Source organism: Sinohyriopsis cumingii, chromosome 9 (assembly GCF_028554795.1).
Source record: "Sinohyriopsis cumingii isolate HCF-2022 chromosome 9, ASM2855479v2, whole genome shotgun sequence".
In the NCBI taxonomy this organism is placed as follows: domain Eukaryota; kingdom Metazoa; phylum Mollusca; class Bivalvia; order Unionida; family Unionidae; genus Sinohyriopsis; species Sinohyriopsis cumingii.
The window spans coordinates 46,879,277-46,907,136 of record NC_142969.1 but is presented as its reverse complement, the minus strand read 5'-3'; the positions used below and the strand labels follow the sequence as shown (position 1 = coordinate 46,907,136).

The following is a 27,860-nucleotide window of genomic DNA, read 5'->3' as shown; positions in this document are numbered from 1 at the left end:
CTTTCTCTGATAAGAAACGGAGAATTATACCTTGATAATCAGCGTTTATTTTTTTCTTGAGTGGATTGCTGATCGGGAGATTGCGTGGGAGAGGTTATGGTGGGAATTCGTTATATTTTTTATGTATCTATTGTGCAAGGTGTCAACCAAGTTGATGAGAGGAGCGTGCCTTAACTCGCTGATAAGAAATGTAACCTCGGACGGTTTTGACTTTGTATGAAGCGTACATCGACCAAGTTAGATGTATATCATTTTAAAAAAGCAAAAGGACAAATCGTATGACTTGAAGCCGCCTCAGAGTAGCCATTTCTTTTGTAAACGTTGAGAGGTACCCTGCTTTGTGTTGAATACAGATGTTTCGTTTGCTACGCTTTGTTCATATATATATTACTTATATACTATTTCTCAAGAAGATAATGTTTTGTGAGATTGATATATTGATTTCACATATAATTGTATGCATCCTAGAAGCGCAATGAGGGTTAGGGTAAATATTGCCCCAGAAAATACATTCAGCTCTCACATTGCAGATGTGTAATATTCATGAGCTGATACTCTTTGGTTCTGGTTATATTCATTATTTAATTCTTTCTTTTAAGAATCCCAGTCATTCAAACATTTAAACGGCTCAAGCGTTTCCTCTGACAGACATATCTTCCCTTGATGAAGTATTTTATTAGCTCGAAATACCGGGAATGAGTTTAGTATGTGACTATTCAAGTGTGCATATTTCTAAATGTTTAGCTGTAGAACGGTAATGAGTGCAATTTAATGTTTTTTTTAATGTATGGAAATCATAAATTCCTGTATGTTTCGTTATTTTCCTTCGCTTTTTGGGTGTACATCGCATGTCTTTAACATCCACCGTCCATTATTAAGTATTGTACTAATTTTAGGGGAGTATGTGGAAACTGTATCTAGAAATTTAAAATGCAAGTCACATTTTCTCTATCAAAATGTGTTGCATATTGTTGTACTATTGAGTGAACGTAGGAGATCGAAAACATCTATCACAGTGTAGGATTCATTACAAGAAACGCAGTTAGATGGGTCCTCTCTCTCTAGTACGTAGGAATGGACTGTATACATATACTACAATTTCATGTTAGGAAATAAATGCTAATGAATGGCATTTAAAATAAATATTTCAAGTACATATGCCTTATGTTTCATTTATTACTTTTAATTTGGTAGATTTTTCAAGCTCAGTACAAATATAAAATAACAACTAATCATTTATAAATTTACCGAAATGAAGCACAGGTGAGATTGTGTATTAGAGGTGAAAACAAACGATATTGCTTTGACGTGTAGCGTGTTCAAATGTGTTTCCTATAACTTAATTTTGTGAATCAAACACAGATATATCCTTCTCACATTAGGACGATCTCGATTAATTTTGCGAGACACAATTGTATCGGATATAGGTAGGCGTTCACTTTGCAGAAAAGAAATAATACTTTCGTTCATCAGAAACCTGCTCTCTTCACATTTTTAAAAGAATCCGCAATGCTTGCAGACCACATTTGTGTTTTTGTGATTGGATTAACAGTGAAAGTGGACAAACGATGAGAACGAAATGTACACTCCTTCTCCGAAAAAGACAATCCCCCAACAGAGAAAATGTTGGATGCAGTTACAACTTCACAAACCTATTTCAATTAATAACAACATTGATCTGATTGGTAACCAGTGGAAACTATTGGAATTCAGTAGAATTATGATCCATGGGATTGATCAACAAGTTGCTTAAAGCCGCAACAATGGACAATAACTCCTAGAGTGGTAAGGGATTTACGTAATCCATTATGTTAAATGAAAGACACACACACAGACGAGAAAGATAAGGACTGTTATGAAACAGCATACATATGATAATTTTCAAAAATATTTTCCAAGAACATAATGAACATTAAACAGAATAATTGAACTGACTAGAATTTGAATGAAGGTGAAGAAATATTTATTTTTCTCTCAAAGCAACATCGATTTTAATTAATTAAAATGTGATGGACAGTACTTTTTGTTTTGATGAGAAGGACAGTGTGATTGTTTGTAGAAATGAGCGTTGTTCATTACTTACGGTATGTTGGTCCATAGGTGTGGGAGTTGGTCAGCAGTGATGTGAGTTGATCAGGAATGATCTATTACATATTAAGCGTGTTTTCTGGTTAGTAGAAGTGAGTACTAGTCAGCAAAGTTCCATTTGGCAATTAACCGTGGGTGATAGGTGTGTGTGCTGTTAAGTAGGTGCGTGTCATTTTCAGCATGTGTGGGTGATGGTCAGAAAGACCTGTTTGATCAGTAAGGATGGTAATTATTCAATCACGTCAAATGTATCTCTCTGAATGTACACAAACAACATATTTTACTCTACATTCTAGCCTTATCTGAAACTGCAGTAGTACCGCCATCTCATATTGCACTATTTGATTTTACGATACATTTGATTCAGAAGTAGAACAATGTATGCCGTCTGCTTTTTTAAAACTTAAACGGAAAATGCAACAAATTTAATGAGCAGAATCTAATATTACTTCCAATTCTGACATTTTTTGACATTGCGGCAATGTGTCGTTCTGTCGTTCACCAACGTTGCATATAATGGGTAACATTTAACTAACCTTATGAAATCTTTGGCGACAAAACCCAATACAGTATATTAAAAGTGAACAACAAAACCTGAGATTGGATAATGCATAACATTTTTAAAATAAACTTTGCATTGTAATCATGGCATATATATATAATACAAAAGGTGTATTGTTTTGAAAGAATCATTCACCCCACAAAACCACCAGTACTTACAATCGAGTTTGTATTTGACGAGCATATGTGAATCATATGGACTAATAATAAATGTCCCTTGTTGGCTTATAGTTATATCATCAGCATATTTTCGTTAAAACTAAGGACGATTTTGACATTATAGTTAAATTTACTCACATCGTCTCACAATATTAATCCTATGGGTCTAGGTTAATTTGAACTTGTCGGTATACGTATATATTTTTAAAATTGTGGCCTTAATAAATGTTTTTGGTATAGGTCCCATTTGTTCGCACGGTAAACACCATTTATACTGTCGTTATTAATATAGATAGTGTTCTCCTGCAGTGTTTATCTTCGTAGCAACAATACAGAGCAAACCCAGCTTCCCAGCAATTTACACAAGATATAAACACAGTATATAACTGATTGTCTCATGTGTTCAAGAATCAATCTAAGGGCAAAGACTGACAATTATTAAAGTGTAATTGTCCGCTAATTAGGATGGAGACAGCCCTGCCACCATGATAAACCGATTACGCAAACAATCTGTGAAAGACGCTTTAAGCGAATGTCCCCCCGTCCGAAAAACATAACAAAAATTCGAATATAGGCAAAACAATTCACACAAATTTGTTCATCTATGAATATAAAAACACTGATTCATGTTATGACGCATTGATAAAACAAAATGTCCAAGGATGCAATTCGCAATTTCTTAAGACATCCTTGCTTCAAACACATACACGAAATCTGTATGTTGTGTGATGCTAATTGTCCTATAAATTACCGTTCAATTCAAGTGAAATTCAAATGTCACATTAAAACAACCGTTTCTAAAGTAAAACACATTAAATAATATATATGCGGGCAAATTATAATTCACGTGACTAAAGTATGATCAGTAAACGTAATGCCAAAAGTTACTAACAAATGAGGTTTCGAACTCACTTTCCATCGCTTATTCTGTCCATGACGCTCTTGGCATATCTCTTCGTAAATGTGTGAGAAAGGTCCATGACCTATAAAATCGAGTGATGCAATACGATGTAATAGATATTGATTAGTTTGTTCCTTTTTTCTGGCGTTATTGATCTTAGGTGTTGAATGCTTGAATATTTCGTCATGATATTAACTAAATGAAACGTTTTGTAGAACCGCAGTGTTTTTCAAGTACATAATTTTGAGGTTTTCTGCAGGGAAATCGGACATAAAATGCATAGGATCTCGTGTTTTTCCATATGTATCAATAGTGACATTCAAGAGATTATTTGCTCATAGACGTACACTGCACTCAAATTGTTTAGTTTCTTTAATAAATGCTATGCACGATCTATATCTTGATTTTCATATTTTACGTTTTACTTGCGAATTGTATAGTATTATTGAATTCTCAAATGATTCAATATTTCTCCTTCTGATCAACTTACTTAGTGTATTTACTGCAACCACCCCTATAAGTCGCCGTAACGAAGAAAAGCGCGGCCCAATTAGAAAGTTGCAGTTTGAAATTTCGATATAGACTGTCGAGAGTTCTAAAATCACATGTTGGATCAAATTGCATGTCCTTAAAGTTCTATTTTCTAATTCACAGTGGTGGTTTAAAGTTCTATTTACTATATCGACGTTTTACAGTGTATATTTTGAATTAAACAGCGGTGGTTGAAGTTTCAATATGATATGTCGAGAATCCCTAATTACGCACTTTAATTCTTTGAACACAATACAAAGTCTTAATTTTGGTTAATAATTTAAAAATAGAAATCAGTTTCTTCAATAAAATATATTTTTTGCACTTTTAAAAAAATTGGAAATCAGAAAACGTACCTAAGTCATGACAAAGTGCAGCAACCCGTATGCATTCCTCTTCCCAGGGTTCCATGTTTATGCTGTCATCTCTGATGTCAGATTTCTTTAACCCGTCTATCATTTTACAGGCAAGATAATAAACGCTAAAACATTTAAAAATAAATCCGTTAACTGACGCGACTTTCATTGACTGACACTTGAAACGTCAAATATTTGAATCCTGAGAAAAGAGATGCGATGAAATTCTTAACAGAAGCAAATGACAAAGTTCGATCGGAATATAGCATAATCGGTAATTTCGGGGATCTATGAAAATGTCACACTAAATGAAATACACATCGATGCGGGCAAACACCAACTACGGGTGACAAACCCATGATACTGACTAATATAGTCTTATTGAATAGAAACCACACACTGACAAAATTATTGATAATTGCGAGTCCAACTGTATTGTGTCACTGTCAAACACCCACCTACAAGATGGACTCTCAATAACTGCTCACATCTACACGTCCTGGCTAACACAAAATACTCTCCTCCCTTATAAATTCCACCAATTTCGTAAACACTCAAAGTTTGAAAATGTAAAAATTTACAAATATCAAATAACTAGAAACATATTGAAACCAGTTTAGCAGAAATTTCAACAAATGACAATACTTACAAACATTGGGTTTGAGAAACTCCTCTACCTCTGTTTGTCTTTGTTGTTGTTGTTGTTCTAGGGTTTAACGCCATTTTTCAGCACAAGATAGGCTATACATGGCGGCCAGTATGACTGGTGGAGGAAGAACCCTGGAAAACCCAGGGAAGAACCACCGACCCACGAGAAGCTACTGGCAGGCTTTCCCATGTACCCACGTTAGCCGAGCCTTGGACTCGAACCCACGCAGACAGAGGTGAGATGGCAGTGATCCGGAACGGTGAGCGCTTTAGACCACTCGGCCACTCGGGGCCCCCCTCTATTTGTCTATGTAACGGTATGTGTGATAATATGTTGCGATCATGTGCAACTGTTACTAATACTAATTAAAAACGAAAACAAAATAATATAATTTGTTATTTCAACAACAATTTCATAAAATTTCATTTGTTATTGGTATCTTTTTTGAAATTTTTTAGAGGAGAAGAATTATAATGATTCTTCTTCTCATGAAGTCTCTACATTCGTTTATACCCATATCATCATATAATATTAATTTCCCATTTTTTCCTATCTTTCCTGGCAATCGCTTATGTTATGAGGGACACACTGTGGTAAACTCCGATTGTATCTATAAACGTCCAGTATCCTAAACCTATGGACATTTTTCGAATATTAAATTCTCCTTGTGACCATATTAGCCCGAAATCGGAACTGCCACCTAATGTTAAATTCCTCTTGCAGTCATAACAAACCAGTTGAGACTAGTATTGTACCACAACTATTTATATCACAAATAACATTACATCTGTAAGTGGGGCCCCGAGTGGCCGAGTGGTCTAAAGCGCTCACGATTCCAGATCACTGCGATCTCACCTCTGTCTGCATGGGTTCGAGTCCAAGGCTCGGATAGCATGGGTACGTGGGAAAGTCTGCCAGTAGATTCTCGTGGATTGTTGGTTCTTCCATGGGTTTTCCAGGGTTCTTCCTATACCAATTATACTGGCCGCCATGTATAGCCTATCTTGTGCAGAAAAATGGCGTTAAACCCTAGAATAACAACAACAAGAGCATGTCTAAGTTGACAATGCAGATAAGCAAGATCATTGAAAAAAATTGATATTATGGAAACAGAAAACAAAAATAAATAGGCATTTGCACAAGACATTCTTCAAAATTAGCTGTGTACTATATATATCAGTAAATTACCGTCAATTATCACAACAACAGTCTCGATGGAAATAATTGACTGGAGTATTAAATGATATACAAACCCAATACTGTGTGCAAATCGTGTATGAGTTGCACCAGGGTACACATAGTCTGTGCATCCAAGTTGTTTAATAAACCGCAGTCTTTGAAACTCTTTTGTGTCAATTATTTGGACAGCTAATGGGTCTAGCTGTATCACACCATGGACAGGATCCAGTACAATCTGGACGAAGAAACAAATACAGTCGATTAGAGGAGTGAGGAAAATGTGAACTTGGGGTGAAATGACAATGTTATCACAAATTCGAAAAAAACATGTTTTGTTTGTAAAACTGGCTTCTGAGATCTTAAAAGTTTTGATACAAGTCATGCGTAATTACCAATTAGTTTGTGATAAAACACATATCGTACTTAACTGATAATAACATGATCTAAATATATTATGATAATAACATGGTCTAAATATATTATGTCTAAACTCTGATTGGAAAGTTTCGTTGAATTCTTGATGAGATAAATGATTATGTACATGAACAGCCAATGAATTCAACGCTTGACATCCTGTAACACAAAACAAGCATCGCAATCCTGGTACTGCTAATCATACGAACGCATTTATATTTTCCTGCACTCATGATAGTTATGTTGTTGGTTTACGAAAGTAATAAGGGACTTTTCATCTTGTGTATTGCAAAAAGGCCACGTTTACATTTAGCACTGACCGTATGATGGACATTTTCCCGTATATGAGGGTGGGAACAGCAAATGTGAGATGATTTTACAGATGTTTAAATTCTGAAAATGTATTCCATATACTAGTTTTGTAGCAATTAGTAAACACTCGAAATGTGTATTTAGGTGTTAATGTGTGTATTTCGGATTTTTAACGTAGCTTTAACAAGTTTTCAGTCATATCGCTACGATGTCTACTGTGTGGTAGTTTATAGGGGTTTATTAAACTGGGGCATCATGCCACAGACAAGTAGCAAGATGTCCCACCCAGTCAAATAATCCTGACACCAGGCGGAACAGTCCTAACAATAACCTTTTAATACTGAGCGCCAAGCGAGCCAGCTGTTAGTACCATTTTTGTAAGTCTTTGGTATGACTCCGCCGGGGATCGAACCCATGACCTCCAGCATCCGAGGCAGACGCTCAAATCACTAGGCCACCAGTGTGGTTGTGATTAAGGTATGCTTTTTCTAGAAAATTGACTTTTTCCAATGAGCCGTTTTTTTCTAGAAAGACAATTTAAAGATATATCTACCATTGTTCAGCCAGCGTTTTAGGAACTATGCTTGAATTTAGAATTCAGCACAACTTAACATCTGCACATCAGTATGTCGTACAAAGACTGATAAATAATATCATACATTCCACTAAAAGGTCAATCATGAAAACATCTAAATATCACTTTATAATCCCCAGTTTTTCGACGGCGTAAATAATCCGCTCTACCATGTAATCTGGAAACGCCTTCCAAATACGTTTATTATAATTAAACAAGTATGTTCCTGCGTTGTCGTTTGAACATAATTAAGTTACAAGATCTTCAGTAGCAACTGAAAGCATTAATTATAGTAGCAGCAGCAATTGCAGAAGTTGTAGTAGTCTTAGTTACAAATCAGAACAAACAAACTAAAGAAATTCTCATGTTCGTTAGGGAAGATCATTACTTGGTTTTAATCATTCACAAATGATGGATATAACACATAGGATATCACACCGAAATTTAGATATACCAAGATCAATCTAGAATTATCAATGCTTATATATTTTCCCTGTGTAATGTGAATCCAGCGATATTATGTTATTATGCTAGCCTTTTCATTCGTCATTGCCAGACCTGACATCACGTTTCACACCTGGGGAACACTAATAATCATGGAGTAGTCAAAACCTTTTGGCTTCCAGATCACCTGTGCTTCGGTTTGCAAAATCCAAGATTTGCATCTTCTTTATATAAGGTGCTGAGGTACTCAACATTTGCTGAGTATAGTAGATAAGTGTAGGCGAAAACTGCGGTGGCACTGGACACAAATGTGCTATAGTAATAATAACACTCCGAGGCTGACTTAACATACCTTTGGTTTTCATTTATCTTTTAAGGAAATCGAATCTATCTATCTATCTATCTATCTATCTATCTATCTATCTATCTATCTATCTATCTATCTATCTATCTATCTATCCACCCATCCATTTATCAATCTATCTGGTATGATGAAGTTACTTTTTGCAGTAGTTTCGATGGTACCTACCCTTTCACTGCGCAAATTTAGGTGGTGAGCTGGATTAGGTCTTATATCTCAGTCTCTCTCAACAGCACTGGTATGAAACCAATATCATCCCAGAAAACATAAGATTGCACTGTTTGAAGTTTGTCTCTAGCCTTCGTTGCGCACTGTGCTACTGGGACAGTTTGCAAGTAAGCAGTATTCAGCTTTCAGGCATATCTTTGAGTTGTTTATCAACTCCACTTGTCTTTCACCAGCAGCAAGTCTGTTCGCGTGTTTAACCTTGATGACAAGTGTCTTCGATTTTGCTGCATCATTTGTGGGTTTTGCTGACGTATGCATCGTCAGCTTTGCATGACATTTCATGTGGTTTCCTTTCAAAATTGGCATGTTTATATGGAATATTGCTAGATGCAATGAACGCAAGTATCACACAGTAATCAACACAAAAACAGCTGCTGAAGAGGTGCAAACGATTGTATTTTTTTAAGTCACTCACAAGACGTTTGCAGTTACGTCTAGTTAGAACGTAACCTATTATGGAATCACAATTTTGCCTTATATCTGTCACAGGTCTTTGCTACGTCTTCATCACTTCTATATGGTCTTCAAAAGAAGAGAGGTCGTTTTAATTATTTTTAACCGACTCCAGAAGACTTCAATATGGAGAGTCGAAACCGCTGATGTACTAACGTTGGTTCGTCTGGCACGAGATTTTTAGCCTGTGTTGCACCTATTGTTACTGCCGGCTTAACGGCTTCTCGTTATACTGCTATCAACGCTGCGATCATACTATTTCTTCAAAGTCACTTACATCAACCGCCATGGTCCGTATTTCTGGATATTTGTTGAGAGCTTTATTGAAAGTAGCTTATATATAAATATAGGATAAGCTTACAAGTATTAAAGAGCCACAGGTATTTAGAAAATATGAAGCTATCACAGTATCTGCGTTTAATAAGCGTACACAAGCGCAGTGTGAGGTCGACAAATTGCCTTTCTTGACGTTTTTGGCGAGTGCACAAAGCAGATTATCCAAAAAATACAGATCTCTGAATTGACCAGTAATACTGATTCATCTTTTCTTGCCAAGGGCACACACTCTGTCATATGCATTGTTCAGGACGATAATAGGTTGATCAAGACGACATAAATTTGATTTTGGTGCAGCTTTGGAGATATAGTCAGCGTTGCATGTATGCTGGTTTGCCGATGGTGGACAAAAATGGTTCATATTGTATTTTTAGCTGCGCGCTCATGATGATGTTTAACATGGTTAACAATCTGGTGCATGGGTAACTCGTTTACTATGCGCTTTCATGGCTCTTGGAACGTGTTGTCATCTGCTGACCTCTTAGATATTCCTATTATCGAAATCTTTTTATTACCGTGTGCACCTTGAATTGCCCTTACTCAACCAATGATCAATTAAACGCTTTCGTATAGGTACTTCCGACTTTAAAGGCATGAAATACATCTGTTTTATAACACTATCTTCTTGTGCAGTATTTTAAGCATTCCCAAGTGTGCTATTTATATGTTCTGTAAACGGATAATGATTTTTGTCTCAAATAGCTGCTAGTACAAGTCTCTATTGCTGGTAACAGTGTTTGTTGTGCCCATGCCGTGGTTTTGGCTGTGCTTCTGTCTCCAGTCCAAGTGTTCATTCACATGAAACGTTCTGGTAGACATCCATGTTGATGGTATTGATAAATGCGCGCCACAATATTTGAGCAATATGGTTCATAGCATCATGTAGACGACCTTGTTGTCTAGTAGCAGATATGGTACGGGTAAAAGCTGCTAAGTTTGCACGATGATGATTGCTGGCATGAAAAACACATGTTGGTCATGCACCAGTAAGGCGCATCGATTGGTTATGTGTGAGTGTGTGCAGGGAGGGAACGCAAACCACACACCCCTACAGAACCAATAAACATTCCAAACATTCCAATCACGTTGATTATAAACGAAGTATTACGTAGCTATACCCTAAACTCAAATTCCCACAAAACTCTCGCCTGTAATGAATCAGCGAAGCAGAAGACATGTGTACAATAAGTACAATCCTTCAGTACATGTGGTGGATAATATTTAACAACACATTGACTGCTGTACCTCTAAGCATTGGTGTGGCGATAAATGGTATAATGTATGCAATCATTACTGCTACCGTCTCAATCTCCTTGAATCACAGCGCTGAGCTTTGTTGTGATATTTATGACGGTACATTATATCGCCCCGCGACTATCCATTATATCCCCCCGTGACTATCTATGAAATTAATACGTACGATGAACTCCGCGTCTTGGCCGCGTCAAAACGCAATACAATTACTAATCACATATCTAAGGCCCGAAGCGACAATGACTTGTTGAAGGAAGAGGTCAAGCTTATAGTCGATGAAGTAGACAAATGCTAAACCACGAAAAATCAAGAACGAGATGCGTAGAACAAGATATACCTTTCATATGCAAGAATATTAAAATTTAACAAGTAGATCGCTGAGAAGACGAAACCCGCGAGGTGACTCGACAAAAGAGCGCACGACAAAAGAGCGCAGGCATAAGGGCACAGATAAAAGGGCAACGACAAAAGAACGAAGACAGTTAAGTGCAATGAAGTGTAGTTTCTTTTCAAAGTTTGAGTAGAAGTTAATTATTGAGCTAAGAATCAACGATGTCATTTTGCATATATAATGAAAAGTGTAGTAAAACGTTATTTGTAAAATGTTTCTTAATAAAGAAACATGGATCGAATCACAGGAAGGAAATATTATGTTATTGGTCGACGGCTACATATATTGCAAAGACAAAGAAAATGCTGATGGAAGTACGTCATGGAGATGCTGCATGAAAGAGGGTTGCCGTGGAAGGATGAAAGTGTAAAACGACAACGTTCTGTCATCATTGGGACAAAATCACGCTCCGGACCCAGCTAGAAACGAAACAGCGATGGAAGTTGCACCTCAGTTACCATCACATACCAAATCACAACGTACAGTAGAAAGACAAAGGAAAACGCAAACAGCTGCCATACCCTAATCCACAGAATGTTTTAATATTATATTATTTGAATAACCTGCACGATTGTGTCTGGCGCTATTTTGTCGGGTAATTTGGCACTCTTTTGTCGGCAATTAAAGGCGCTCTTTTGTAGGCGCCCTTATGGCGAAGCTCTATTGTCGGCGCTCTTTTGTCTTGCATTCTATTGTCAGGGTGCCCCTGTGCGAAGATAGTGAAAACAGTTAATTGGAGAATATTTACAAGCTCTGCGTTGTCTTTCGGAACGATGCAAATGACAGAACCTCTAAAATGACATCTTTATGTTTCGTGACGTATTACCAGCGCACTTCCAACATAAAATAAAAATATTCAAGAACAGGCAGACAAACATTATGCAAAGTGGTCTTTATTTGCATTTGTTCCTTTTTTGGTATTAAATTTGACAGAATGGTAGCCGATTCACGCGCCGTCCCCATCATCTGAAATGGCTTGCAAATCAGCAGCATAAAGTTTTTACTACCAAAGCCACTGTGAACATTTGTTTTAACAACTATCGGCATTGATGCCTGCATTCCAAACCCAACTGCAAGCTAAACTATAACAGCTGAAGTCACCAACGGGCACAAATGCATTCAGTATACATTTTAACCAGAATATTACAATATTTTTAAATATGCAAAATTAATTGAAACATTATATTTACATGCATGCAGTAACATTGGAACTACAGGAGAAAAACTCACAGAGTTCATTCGATCGATAAGTGCGACCAGCATAATAATACAACGACCTTGGGAGGGTTCACGGTTATATTATTGAATCATTACGCTATACCCGATATTGAGATGACAATATTTAGTATCTCACCATGGGTACCATTGTAGTTTTACCATACCTTGAAAGGAATCGGATATCAAAGCGCCTTGTATAAACAACTTGCATGTATTAGATCTTCCTACGCGAAAACATGCGGGAGCGAGAGGGTACATTTTTTGACTGCATATTGACTATCATTGTTAACCAAGCGTAAAAATTCGACGATATTCATTGAATAGAAACGCAATTATTTTTGTTATATTGTAACCAATTATTCTAAACCAAGTACTCCATGCGCAGTGATTAACAGCATAAGTAGTGTCGGTGCATAATAAATGGTTAGGATGCATGACATAAGTAAATATTAGTAAATTACCATGAAATACCCATTAAATATCCGATGTAAATATGGCAATATTTGGTTTCTAACTATGTTACTATTGTACACTTGGGTACATACTATGATCGCTTAATAATATCTTCTTTGAACTGAGCTTTCAAATACCTCTTGTAAAAGTAAATAAAGGAATATATGTTCAGTATTCAACTTTGCTCGCTGAATGGAAATGACGTTATGCTATTTGTGTAAGAAGTCGATAGAGTCGAAAATGGTAAATATGCAACACATATAAACAGTTTAAAATAATACTATAGATCGGCATTTCTGATGATTATACTTGGTTACGTTTCTCATTTCATTGCGAAACGAAGAAGCAGAAGAGAAAGAAGAAAAAGAAAACAATTCGTTGAGCAGAATTAAGGAAGTATTTGAAATATATTAACTCGTACAAAATTGCGGAAACCTTATACTCAACCTTATATTTACTTGGGTCTGTCATTTTAATCAAACTTCAGTTTGATTTTGCAGCCTGAAATATAAAATATAATATTGTGTCAACATTCAGATCTCATAGCTGTTTATTTCTACTGATTACTTTATATATTAAACGTCATCCTTTATGCTAGAATACTGATAAGTCTTCACAGGTAAACTACATTATGCTTCATATCTAATATTTAAATCTTAAACGTCACTTATGTGGCTGATTAGTTAATAATATACCGTATCGGAACGATGTTTTTGGTATATCTATCATTAAAACAGATACATTTGTTTACAATTGATTTATCAATTCTTTCCTCCTAAAATGCTCTTGAAGACAAACGTAGTTTAGCAAATAACATCCCATATATTGGGATACAAAAGCATGAGGAAAAACTTACCTCTGCAAGAAACAAACTAGGTAGCAGACGCCAAATGATATGTTGTTCACGTTGACAAGGCAAAACCTTTTATAAATACAGTCTTCTTTGCAAATGCAGCAGTTTCAAGTTACACAATGCACTATTACGATTTTGTATAAGCAGAATGAACCTGTACCTGTCTACCGTAGTGCTCATATACGATAAGCCTTGGCGACAACATATAGTATAACAACTGTCATTGAATTGAATTTCGTACATGTTCCCACTGTCTCTCTCGATATGTGTGTGTGTCTGTCTGTGTGTGTATCTCTGTCTGTTTGTGTGTGTGTGTGTGTGTGCGTGTGTTTTGGTATACTTGCGGACCTGAGTTAGAATTCACGCCAGCATTTCGAGGACGTGACTACTTTGTGAGGACTTACACACCAGTCCTCGAAATGATTCTGCGGAAAATTGTAATCAACGATACGATCCCCTGTGCGAAAGTCTTGATTATTATATTCCCATGTCAAAACAGTTCACATTGATGTCATAAGGGTAGGTTAGCGAAGACGCGGTTCTCTCTCCCTCTCCATTTCCTTTTCAACCTGATTGTGCAGAGAGAAGATGAGCAAATTGAACTTTATAGTACACGAAGAATATTGTGCTTTTTCTTGTTTGTTTTTTATTCCAAAAATACCAAAAAAGAAAAAGAAAATTTAATAAAACTTCAGATAGGCAAGGAAAGGAAAATGGAATGCCTTTGTGTCAGTACCTGATATCCCTGTAAAGTAAATGGTTGGTCCCTTTCAAACTAGTACAGTTCTCACTCTTAATGAAACAATATATCCCTCAACAGAAAATAAGGATCTGTACATGACATACTCGTTGATAAACAAGCTTGGTTACTATAGTCTGAATCCTGACTTGGTATCTCACAAGCAGGAGTGTTCCTAAATCACTTTCTAATAAACTAGTCACCTACAAGTAAGACATAGTGATTCTCAGGGATTTGCCGGTGGAGGTTCCTTTATCTCAACGCTGCTACGGTAGCTGGATTGGTCTGAGTATAAAGAGACGAAAACAGACACTGACACTCTTTTACTTATTTCTGCCATTCCTATCATTACTCTTCTGCCTATCCTATCACTTCCGTCTTTGCTTTATCTTTGACCACATACCACTCAATGCTTAATAGACAAGCGTGATTGTGTCAAAGCTTTAATGCTATAAATTTTGCACAGAACTTAGTCATTTCATTTACTGAATGTCTAACCTGATTGTGACCCGTGTGGTAATAACACTAGCATCCTCCACACATTTCAAGCTTGACGGTCTTTCCATACTACCACGGCGGCATATTGCATATACTATGGGTGAGTCTCTTTTCCTCAGATAGCATTGCCATGTAATTCATCCTATTCGGTAACTGCCGGAAAATTCCGTAAATTACCATAATGTTGAGAGTTTAGTTTTATATCTCTTTCCACTCATGAATATAAAACTTATATCGCTTATTAAATCCACGGGAAAAGCTAATTTGTATTTGTCATGCTATTTTGTGCGCTTGATTCGACATTGTAAATATCGGAAGCAGACAACATAGTATTTTCTTCCATGTACATACACTTGTAGTCTTGCATATACCACTTTGCAGAAAATGGAGTTGTCCAGGAACCGGAAATGGCTGACAATTATAACTATTTTAGGGCCACCAATAGCAGAATCAGGTTTTAATAATAAACCAAAAAAGGAACTGATCAAGTTTTTAACATCTCTGATATCATTTGATCTCATTTGTGCCTTTTGCTTTTAAACGGGGAATTATATTTAGACTATAGTTTAAGGTCGATTTAGTGGAACTTGATGTTAATGAATGGGATAGCCATGTCAGCATGTGATATGTCAGAGCACTTTCACATCAACACGTATATTCCTGCAGAAAACTAACTCTCAAATTTGGAAAACTCTGCACATTGCTTTTTATTCTTGTACACTTCCACACTAAGCTCTAAAGAACTTTATTCGACTTAGGACTATTCCATACATATATACAGTAGTCAGAAGCAACTGGCTATGGGTCAGCTGTGAGGCTGCAACTATACGGCTAACATATTGCTTACATCAACGTACAGTGTTGATAAGAGCTTTCTTGGGCAACTAAGTATGTTGTAATATTTGTTTCACTGTTGTTCTGTTACAGTGATACAGAGTTATGGACTATTACATGTGCTATCTCCTGTGTCATAAACATATACATGTATTATCCATGCACAGAGCTAGGTGGCATTTTACCATAAATATATAGTTCTCACATACAAATCTTGGTGACGTCATCCATACATACATGGCTCCAAAACTATCGATTTGTCGTATTTCACACCTTCATACATGTATACTACTCCCCGTGCCACCAATGTAATATATGTTCCAGTAGAAAACAGTGCTTTAGAGTAACAACAGTAGTACATAGAAAACTCATATTTACCTGAAAAACGAGACGAAAGACTGACTTTAAAATTTCAAAAGGTTTTCTTATATATAATAGATTGGGGAGAGATTTTGTCTCGAAAGCAAAAATAATAAAATTTGGAAATAATCATGATGGTATCATAATAAAATTGCTTACTTGATAGTAAGAAAATAGACTATCAGGCATAGCGTTTGACCCGTTTTTAAAAAGGCTTAATTGGCAATGTGCATATGCATCCATCATAACTCATTTCCCGAGAAGTGCAGATAATCATAGACAAAAGACAAAGTTACAGGAGAAGATTTTGATTTCAATTTAGTATCATTCTTACCATTATAATGATTATCTTCAAAGGAATTAAATTATATAGGTTAGATTAAGTTAAATATCAAGATTATGTTAAAGGATTATTGGAAACTGGCTTTTAAGGTAAAATTGGTGGGTTCGAACACCGGCCGATTCTTACGAAAGGCTTATATAATGGTCCTAGCAGCTGTCTCGCTTAGCGCTATGCATTAAGAGGTTAGTGCTAGCACTGGTTGGCCTGGTATGAGGATAATGTGACTGCACGGTTGGTCTTAGTCCGATGGGAATGATTTTAAGTTCAATATCATATAAATAAATTTATGTTCAATATCATATACAACTTGTTGTAACGTTTATATGTCAAATACCTTGTTCACAAGGTGTCGCGTGCGTAAATATAGGGTGCCCTGCCAAAATGATCCAAATCGGGCCTCACATTTGCTACGGCCGGTGCTGTGTGACTGGGTGGGACAAGATGCTTCATGTCTTTAGCATGATGCCCCATTGCTAGACATCGATACAAACCTTCTTACTGCAGACATCATTGCGATATGACTGAATATATTTTAAAGCTACATTACAAATTGAAATCACACAGACATTTTCTCAAGAATATATGCTGCATACATGTTTCATTGTCTAATTGCTTTGGTGATGCTGAAGTTACCAGTGCACCTTTTTCCTTGTGGAAATATATCTAGATAGAATCAAGTAGTTAAGTTCTTTTTAAATCTTTGGACCACCAACAGTTATTAACGAGTTGTTACCCAATTTGTTAAAAGAAAATTAACACTTAGTTCAAACATACTGGGCATATCTTTGCTTCCATAGCTCTTCTATCTACTGAAATGATGGTCAACACATTTTGAGGAGAAAATTACTTGAATGTAACTGTATGTACTTCTGTAATGATAAAAGCATCAGAGTAAATTTTGTATATTTAACACAGTAGGAATCAAATCTGAGCAGTTGTATCAATATAGGCTGTATGAGAGACATTCTTGAAAACTTGTCTTTGTTGCTGACTGCCGATAGGTTATGCTATAGATCAGTGATTCTTCAGACAGTACATGGACCCTCCACCAGTATATATCAGGAGTGATGCCCTAAATGGTATGACTGACTGGTACACTAGTAGTAGCTTCTTATAATGCTTCTAACTTCTATTGCATAGTAAAAACGTGAATGGGTCGTTGATGCAACCAAAGACTGATTATCCTGACTCCTTGGAAGATATCAACATTGGGGTTGATAAATGGTCCTTCAAATAATGAAATGATGTAAAGCACAAAGTTTAGGTATAAATGACATTCAGCTTGAATAAGTGACAGTCAAATTAATTGGTTTAAATATAATCACTTTGATTTTAATGACCAAATTTTACATATTGATTTGTTTCCTCTTCCCATTGCAATCCAATGGTTCACATTATTATTAAAAATAGCTGGAAGGACGATGTTGTCATTGTGCTATCCAAAGTCTGTCCGATGTTCTGCAGTTTTGTGTTGTCCATTCATATGCCTTTTGCTTACACTAACTCAGATATGTGCCATAGCTAGACAGAGTATCATGCCCAGAGAAACATTTTCTGTCTGAAGAGCATTACGCTTTGTAAAAAATTCAACACATACTTTATTTCCCTAGAATGCAAAGTGAAAATGTAATTAAAAGGAATTTATGGTATTATGAATTAAATCCCAAATGATCATATAATTACAGACACAAGTCCTAATAATTAAAGTCTTGAATAAGTTAAATCCAAACCTGAGGGTGTTGCTGTGTCTATAGTAGCTTATAGACTGTTCACGTTTCAACAACATTTTGTTGAATCACAGTTGTATAATTCCAGGTTTGAGTTCACTATGTAGTGCAGTTACTGTCTCTATCCAAGAATTTGTTTAGAGCAATTTTGTATTTCCAGAGAAATGCAATAATTTAAAGATAAAAATTCCAGCCCGAAATAAAATACTGATCACAACTTATAATTCAACTTGAAAGTGATAGGTCTTAAAGCATGACCGAAACATCCTCTCAATTACAAGGTTGCATAGTTCACCACTTGAAATCAGGTCACTATTTGCATTTTCTATATAAAAACCAATATATTATCTAATTGACAATAAATTTCTAGAATGATCCTGATGCTTACAAAATAAAAAAGGAATGTTATTATTAGGAAGCAGAACCTGGATTATGTGAATTACACTAAGGGAATCTCAAAACCTAGACAAACAAACATCTTTACTTCTTCTGTTAATAAAGATCCTGATATTAAGCTCAAGTGTTTACCATGTAAGGGCTGTTCCATTACAACATACATATAACCCAGGGAAGGCATTGTGCATAAAAAGAAAATTACACAATATGATTCAATGGTAATGTTTCAGATTTGACCCAAATGGAGTCGATATGGATATAACTATTGTGAATATGTAAATTTGAAACGGAATGATTATGGTATGTACTATTTTTACATTTACTATTTAGTTTATTATTGTTTTCTCTTTCGCATTTGTCAGATAAACAGGGCAGTAATGTACAAAACTAGCATTAAATGTGATGGAATGCACATGCCTCTCTCATCACAACAGAACACTGGGAAAGACATTTAAACATCACTGATGCAATTTCCCTGTTGCCGATAATCAGAAATACACACCATTACCATTCCTGAAAATGGAAGTTGCTAAGGTGCATTTCAAACAACATTGCTAATTGTATTCTACATGTAACTCATTAATTTTTCATGTCATCTGTAGCTAAAAGTAGCTAATTTGTTTTAAATATTTCGAGTGAAACAAATTTGGTACTTCTAGTTTCATTTGATGGTGCTGATATGCAAATTTATGAAAAATTGAGGTATAGCTCCGGCCTTGTCTTATGCTCATCGCTTACTTATATATAGATGAAGGATAAAAACTGTACAAAATGTGCAAATTCGACTCAAACTTCACAGAGACTTATAGGCCGACAAATACGGTAGATTTTCCGGTTGTGTTTACAATGTGTTCTTTGATTTCATTTTGGTTATTTGATTAATTTGCATTCAGGGCAAGGAAGTTTAAATTGGGATTCGGATTTATAGTTTTCATATTTGTACCTTTTCATGTATCAAGCAAGTCATTTTCCTGTCAGTGAAGCAGTTCATATATATTTCTCATTCATTGAAAAAGCATTGAAAGTATTTCTATGTTTCAAACATGTAAATTTGTGTTGTCTTTGAAGTCAAGATTACTTCAGTATAACTATTCATTACAGTTTCTTAACATGCTGTTTAAAGTTTGCTTCTTTTCACAAATATTCTTTTCCTGTACATATTTTTCATATTAGTCTTAAAGAAGTTTGCATTTTAATTTCTTCACCCATAGTAGATTGAGATATGTATACTTTGGTAAGAAGTATACAGCAATTTTGAAATAGAACATTGCATACCTTAAATGCAAGTTTAGTACAATTGTATTGCTCCAACCTAAGTTTGTCTGAATATTTTGAAGACAAAACTTGTTAAACATCTTTCAGACGAATCTGTTTATGCAACTGTTTTGTTTGTCAGGTGTTTAAAATGCTATTCTTGACTTGTATTTTAGCAATTGCTTTAAGTGTATTCATATTTGCTCTGCCCACGTATCCTTCTTATCATTATTTTGGACCTAGGAAAAACTTCTAATTGAAATTATAGCACAGATAACTGAAACTTTGTTTGCTTCTTTCTCTGAATAAGTAAAGATAAAATTATTTGAATTACTGAAATACATTTACACTTTACTGGGGAAATTGTCTTGCTTCTTGATGTTCCTTCCCAAAAAATGACAGTTTGATTTTTCGTCAAGTTTGGAAGGGACTACCTTATCTGATTATAATAGAGATTGTCCATGCAGACATAAATTATAAACAAAATGATGTTTTCATGTTGCAATGCAGCAGAATTGCATATGTTTTCCTGTGACGCCATTTTTGTCAAGACTCCCCCACCTTAGATGGAAGTGGATGTCCTTTCGTTCATCTGTCAACACCCTTTGATTACCCTCAATGGTACAGTTTTTTTTTAACTTTCTGTCACTTTAATACCATTGTAACCAACATTGTGAATATTCCTCAAGAGGTGTGAGCTCGGTATGCAGGATGTGGACGGCTTCTTGTATTTGTTCAATAATGATATACGTATTGACTGAAATGACTTTCTTTAGGTTGCATCTTTTATATTAAACATTTTTGTGGAGATGTACATTTACTGTATGCATTGAAATATGTGTCATATTCATACATGCTTATTTGGCTTAATTAAATTATAATTTAATTTATTAATTTAATGTTTGTCTTTTTCTTCTCAACTTCCTACTGCTATTTATTTTTAATTACTTGGTTTCAAACATTATTGGGTAGGTGGCCATAGCAGCTCAGTAGGTGGTTCACTGCGTTTCGTAATCCCATGGTCATGAGTTCTCTACACTGGAGAGGAAAAACAAAGCCTAACTTTACATCCTGAATTAACAATATCCAGACCAGATTTTTCTCAGATACGGGCAATGCACCTGATAATAAAATACTCTGTGTCCCTTAATATTTTAATCAGGATAGGTTTGGTCGAATCGTGCACAGGTGATATAAAACCTTTCAACATGAACGGTATATAATCAGAGTGATTTGTTTGATCCAACAAAGTTATTGCTTTCAGTAAAGGACTGTGATCTTGGCCTGTTAAAATAGGAGCCTTTGGCAAGTCTGTCTTTATTAAGTTGCTTATTTTTCAATCTTTAGCAATCAAAAATAGCATGCACGTTCTTGTTGCAATATAGTTCTATCCAGTTTCCATTTTAAAAATTCTAGCCTGTGTTGATATACGTCAGGTATCAACTCATAAGCCCTCAATATATGTTCCTTAACCACATTTTAAACTAACACTTTGTACAAATCTATTTCAATGCTCTCTTGACCACAATGATCTGCTACCTCTTCTCTAAAAATTGATACTGACCTATTATTTATGATAGCATCAAAACAAAAGTGTGCATGTAAAGGGAGGGTAGTTTTTCATTTTTTAGTTCTAAGTTTTTAATCTAAATTGAATTTACCCTTTTTATATGTCGCTCTGTATTTCCATCTCTTATTTTATTTCAATTTGCATGTCGACCACTCCGGTACGTTTCAAACAAGGACAGGTCTCTTACTAAAACTTCAGTTAAGAACATGTAATGTAGCAGGTACACTTTGAATTCCTAAGAGGAACACCATTGTCCTAAATTCAAACTCAAGTAAATGTTTATCTCAAGTAGTAATGATCTTAATATGTAATCTAAAATCATAGATAGATATTAGTTAGCTATTTTATTGTTTACATAGAAATATGTTTTGACAGGTAGGCATTACTAACCAAGGTCAATATCATAATTTGATATACGCAACAAATAATCATAAAGGTCAACAAATGCAATGTGTTTGTGTGATCTGACTTTTTAACGTATCCTTAGCAAGTTTCCAGTCATATTGTTACGATATCTGCAGTGTGGCAGTTTATAGTGACGTTTTGCACTGGGGAACCATACCGCAGACATGTAGCACGATGTCCCCAGCCAGTCATATTATCCTGACACCAGGCCGACCAGTCCTATCACTAACCTCTTAATGATAATCGCTTAGCATCGCAGCAGTACCATTTTTATGTCTTTGGTATGACTTGGCCTGGGTTCGAACACGTGACCTCCCGCATCATACGCCTACGCACGAACCACTAGTCCACGGGAGCGGTTCATACTGTGATGTATTTAATGTTTAGTTGTTCTTAGTCAAACCTCTTATAATGTTCTTCAATCGATTATTATTAATTAAATATGAAAATGTCGAATCCACCCTTCTCTCTCTCTCTCTCTCTCTCTCTCTCTGGACCATAGTAGCAAACTGCGCGTGATCATCTACGAAAAGACGAGCTAATAGGAGAATTTTCGTTTGTGTCACCCCACGAAGCCTCTGGCCTACAAACGGACCAAGGTGTGTGTGTGTGTGTGTCAGAGAGAGAGAGAGAGAGAGAGAGAGAGAGAGAGAGAGAGAGAGAGAGAGAGAGAGAGTTTATAGTCGTTAGTACTGTTATAAAGGCAGAATAATTTCCTCTGGTTTGTTCATAATTTCTCTTGGTTTCTATTCCACAATAATTTCCATACGCTGGTACTCGAAGGGCTCTGCGTTCATGTCAATGATTGAGCTAATCATGTGTTTCTAGTCTCTACTTTCTTCATTATAACCATCTTTCATGTTTAAATTATACATATGTCTTAGGTTGACTTAATCAATGTAAAAAGATCAACTTATCAAATTGTGAATGTGATTTTAAATAGCAACAAAAGTCACGTACTGCATTTTGTAGTGGATACACTCGGTAGGGATGTGAGTAGTTCATTTACTCGGTCAGTACACAGTTGCCTGCAGTCATTCTTAAACTCCATTCAAAGTGCAAACATATATATTTGCATGTGATATAAATAAAATATATTTTGCAGTATGTAAGCTGTATCCATTACAAACCACTCGAAAGAATCTTTCATTAAAAGGATATTCGACAAGCCTCTTTTTCTTTTCATGCAAAATGCATGCATCTCATGGTATATCACTGATTCAGCGTACATACAATACATATTGGAACACGGCAGGAATGAATTGTTTCCAGTTTTGCATACATATAACTTACCCAGCTCGTGGTCATTCTTTGCATTATTTCGTGTTGACCAACCGACAGCCGTCAGATTCCCATTCTCTCCAACATGATGTAAGTCGTCTGATAACAAAGAAACCTTAATTAAATAATGAATTCTTGAAAAACAAATCACGCATTATCAGTGTGTGTTCAGCGGAATCTTACATTATTAAAATAATTACGTTAATTTTCGTTTGTCTTATCCTGTGTAAATGGCTTATTAACTTCCTTGTCAAGTCCGGGATATTTCGTTTTAGGTTTTTTTGTACCCCGTTGTATTTTTGTGTTTTATTTTGGGATTTTATGGCACGGGTGGCAGTTTTGTGTTTTCATTATTTCTTCTTTGAACGTTTATTTTGATCTATTTTATATTAACTAGTGCGCATTTAAGTTTCATAAAAACGTATGCTGATCTTTCTATACCATTTTAGCAATAAAACCTTTAGTCTACATTCCTCTGTGACCTACGTTTATTGCACTGTGCAATTTATATACTTTACCTGCATCTTTTAATATTTGATGATTTCATAAGTGCAGTTTTTAATAGATTACATTTAGTTACATCTTTTAATAAGACGCGATTTTGTACATTGTCGAACTCTATAAACGCCTTGCAATCCGCAACGAAAACTCAAAGAGTACTACCATGTGGACTTGGAAATACCAAAACTATAAATTCAAAGATTTATGGACTCGTATGTATTGTAGAAGTAGGAACGAATGACATAGTACACAAAAATATAGTTAGAACAGCTATTATAAGAGATCAATATATATTTGTTACTATTAAATCGAATAAATGACAACAGCAGATGTATTAAACGTTGGAGCAATTGATAACATTTATGCATTCGGAGACTTAATTATTATTTTAAAATTATTTGATTTAAATGAAGAAAAAAAATACCGGAAGAATAAGACCAAAATAGAGGAATTGTTGAAGAAAGCTAACGATTTAAAAAGCAAAGAAAACAAAGTAACCTGAATACCTGAATGGACGATTTAGATGATACTGAATTATTAAATAGTTTGCATGATACTTTTCCTCAATATTATTCCACCTATTATGTTGTTGAAGAACTCCCACGAATGGACTCTCCCTGACATGAACTGTTGCCACGCACAGATGATGAAGTCTTGAGGTAGCCCTTCGCTATGTCTTGAAGTCTATTTCATGGAACTATCTGCGGCATGGGGAAGGCAAGACCTTTCCCCTCACAGTAATTACGGGGACTGTTTGAATGGCTAGTCGGGTAATATTTTATTGCTGGACTTGCAAGCAGTCGAATGGTAGGTTGAAAATAAATAGTTCGGCCTCACTTATGCCCAGGATTAAAAGAACGGGAAATAAATATTAATGCCGATTAACTCGAATATAGATGAATTGCACAACCCGATACTGCGATGTTGGGGAAAGCAGAAAGATGAACACCGACCCGAAACTCATCTCAAGGATGTAATGTCCCAGACCACACAGTGCAGGGTCAGACCGTCGGCAACAAATACAACAGCCATGATGCTTGCAGCGTCCTTCCCAATACACAGTGGCTCTGCACGACAATCTCGCTCTTCAGCACCTTTAGTTTACTGTTCCCACGCCTCTCCAGTCGTATTATTGGCAAGCTCCTTGATGATAACAAAATTGCTTGCAACATGGAAGGCCTTTAGGTCGTATGAGACATTGGGAGAGTATCAGCGGGAACCGCAATAAGGCAATACATCAGCATCGGCTGGGCTTGTCAGAAGGTAGTCTCGATAGATAGACCTCGCTTAACACACTGTTTTATGACAATGTCAGCCGGTTTAGTCAGAGCTTTATGAGTATTAACGCAGCATTAAACTCCACCGGTCCATACATCTATTCTGACTCTGTGAATGGCAAATGCAAAACACATGGCACACTAATTTCAATTGCATTACGTAGTAAGTGTATATAAGTGTTCCGTTGGTCAGAACATAACAATGTTTTGTGCCCCGGTATTCTGCAAGCAACTGTCGTGTCTGAAATAGCAGAATTATTCAATTGTTTGCTATGTTTATTAATGGAGACATTGAATTCACTGACATTAATATCTAACGTGCCATCGGAAGTGGACTTGATATCGAAAGATGAATTATTAAGCATTACGAATGAACAAACGTACAGAAGGATGATGACAAACTAAATCAAATTGAATCCCTTAAAGAGGAATAATGACCAACACGATTTAATCTCTAAAAGAGTAAGATCTCTTATGTAGCTCCCTGTCTCAAAGCTGGGAAACTAAAAATCTCCCAAGAACATTGGGGCTATATCAATTTCACTGCAGCTGGTTACACATGAAATTTAAACTATAGGTAAATGGATATAGGGATTAGGAGGTGGTGATGTATTATCTTGTTATTATCGAAATTTAATTTGCTAGTTCCCCGTGTAGATACTCTAATCTGATAATGAAAACAAACACATATTTCAAGAAAGTAAACATACGAGCATTGACAAAAATGATTTGGCCAAGGCACATTGTACATGAAAGCATCCAATCTAATAGACATTTGAAATTTCAACAAAGCAACACATAACAACAGATGTGTCCATTTAGATAAAACTATTAAGAAATTACGTTTCTAAATCTTAGATCGCCTACTATGGTGGAATTACTTGTGGATGTTGCCTCATCAATTATATTTTGATGTTCAATACGTAGGTACATAACATAAGCCCTCAACAAGAAATCATACGCTTAAATAAGAACCTGAAAATTATATGAAATACCTTTAAAACGCCAAAAAATAGAATAATTAACAAAATACTATTAATATTTTTTGATAGTTTTGAGCATCGGACGTTGTTTGCTGTGTGAGTCAGCAACGGATAGTTTATGCCACGATAAACTCAGAAGAAACATTAAAATCTTAAATAATCCCAAGTCTGTATGAAAGCCAACATCGTACAGGTAATTGATAGTCCGGCAAATGTAGCTATTGGGTGGACTTAATTGTAACAGAAGGAATTAAGATTTGCTTCCTTGTCTGCAATGACCCATTGTTATGATTGTTACTGCTTTTATTTCATCCCCGAGGTATAAGCGACCAAACTGGCAGGTTCCATCTTTAACAAACGCTTGACAATAAGAAATACACGCCTTCAAGGCTGCCCAGTACTTCGTCACGGCTCCATGATGAAGGAAGTACTGCTGCTTGGTAAATGAGATTTCCAAAGTCCATCTAGTAGTCTGAGGTACCCATTTTGAACCTGTGTTCCGAGAGTAACGTTTTTTTGCATTTTGTTTCAAAGACAGGTGCAATACATCATTGTTATATATGAGAAGAGCCAGCCCAGGCTAATGTATGACAGATGATAGCTATCAGAAACATTGCATTCCATTTTGACTTGTCCTTATAGTGCTTCACGCTGTGATTTTCATGGTTCTTGCACCGCATCCTACAAATGTGTGCACTGAGAACATGGGTGGTTGGTTTTCTGGAGCTGGTGTTTGGCTTTGTTAAGTCACTTTGTTTAATCAGCAATGACGCTGTTCTGTCATCTAATACGGCTGTTTTAGTACAAGTAAAGCAACACAGACACAGCTTATTTATACAGCAAACTGCTGAACAGAATGTGGCTAATTTTGTCATAGGCGTGTTTAGGATTCGGGTATTTCTGTTTTGCAAAATTGATGTTAATGTGTCGTCAAATACGAACGAAGGCACACAGGTACAGAAATATTGAAACAATTGATTTCAGAACAATTGCAATCAATCGCACTGGAATAAAGTTCAACTGAAAACATCAAACAAATCCGGATTACTGGCCATCTGAGTTTTCATTCGGCTATTAGACAGATGTCAAACAGATGAGGTGTATTAGATCATCATAGGCTTTTTGTTTAATTATAATGTTGTAGTAATTATGTTATCGTTATTATTATTATTATTATTATTATTATTATCACTATTATTATTATCATTATTGTTGTTGTTATTTGTAATAGTCATAGTATCAGTTACAGTAAAGCCCAGCTTAAACGTCACATTTTAAACAATGCCACAATTTTCTACACAAATCTGATGACCTGTAATGATATCACTTATTTTGGGAGATGATTTTGGCGTATGAAGACGGTGCAATATTGTAAGACAGATTTCACTGACATTTTCATTATATTATTATTATTATTATTATTATTATTGTTATTAATATTGTTGCTGTTGTTGTTATTATTGTTATTATTATTATTGATATTGATATTGATATTATTATTATTATTATTATTATTATTATTATTATTATTATTATAGTTACCCATTTACCTTGGCTACAACGCAGTGGGTAGTAGTATAATTTTATGTTCTGCGTTCCATGTTGTCATGCGTAATGTGGTACATCCTACACAGTTTGAGTTAGAGATTAATTGGGTTCCACATCAAATCCTTAAGTAGTCATCAGTGTTCGCTAATCAGAAAATTGATGCAGTATGCCATATTGTATTATAGATCTTGATTTAATTGAAAAATACCTAAGCAGCAATTTCCGTTGTTTTATTAGCATCAGTCGAATCGATTCTTACGAGGTTCTGTTAAATGGTCATGGTACAAGGTTTTGACAGAATGATTCATTGCTATTTGTTACTGAGAGAAGACATGATGAAAAACGTTTGCAGAAGCTAAAGTACAGGACGTGTGTTGGAAGCACATATTCAGATTTGTCGTTTCATGTGAGTTAAATGTATGCATGGCA

General features: G+C 35.6%; 1 protein-coding gene across 2 annotated transcripts in view; it reads right to left on the bottom strand.

The window, feature by feature from the left end:
• LOC149791746 (deoxynucleoside triphosphate triphosphohydrolase SAMHD1-like) overlaps positions 1-13,365 on the bottom strand; it is a 34,043-nt gene extending 20,678 nt beyond the window's left edge. For both annotated transcript variants that reach the window (XM_089970244.1, XM_089970245.1), the window contains exons 1-4: positions 13,310-13,365; positions 6,499-6,659; positions 4,597-4,721; positions 3,721-3,791 (exon numbers count right to left, since the gene is read on the bottom strand). In XM_089970244.1, coding sequence (XP_089826370.1) covers positions 3,721-3,791; positions 4,597-4,721; positions 6,499-6,659; positions 13,310-13,333 — 381 coding nt within the window. In that variant the 5' untranslated portion in view covers positions 13,334-13,365. The remainder of the gene's footprint in view (positions 1-3,720; positions 3,792-4,596; positions 4,722-6,498; positions 6,660-13,309) is intronic.
• Between the last annotated feature and the right edge of the window lie 14,495 nt (positions 13,366-27,860).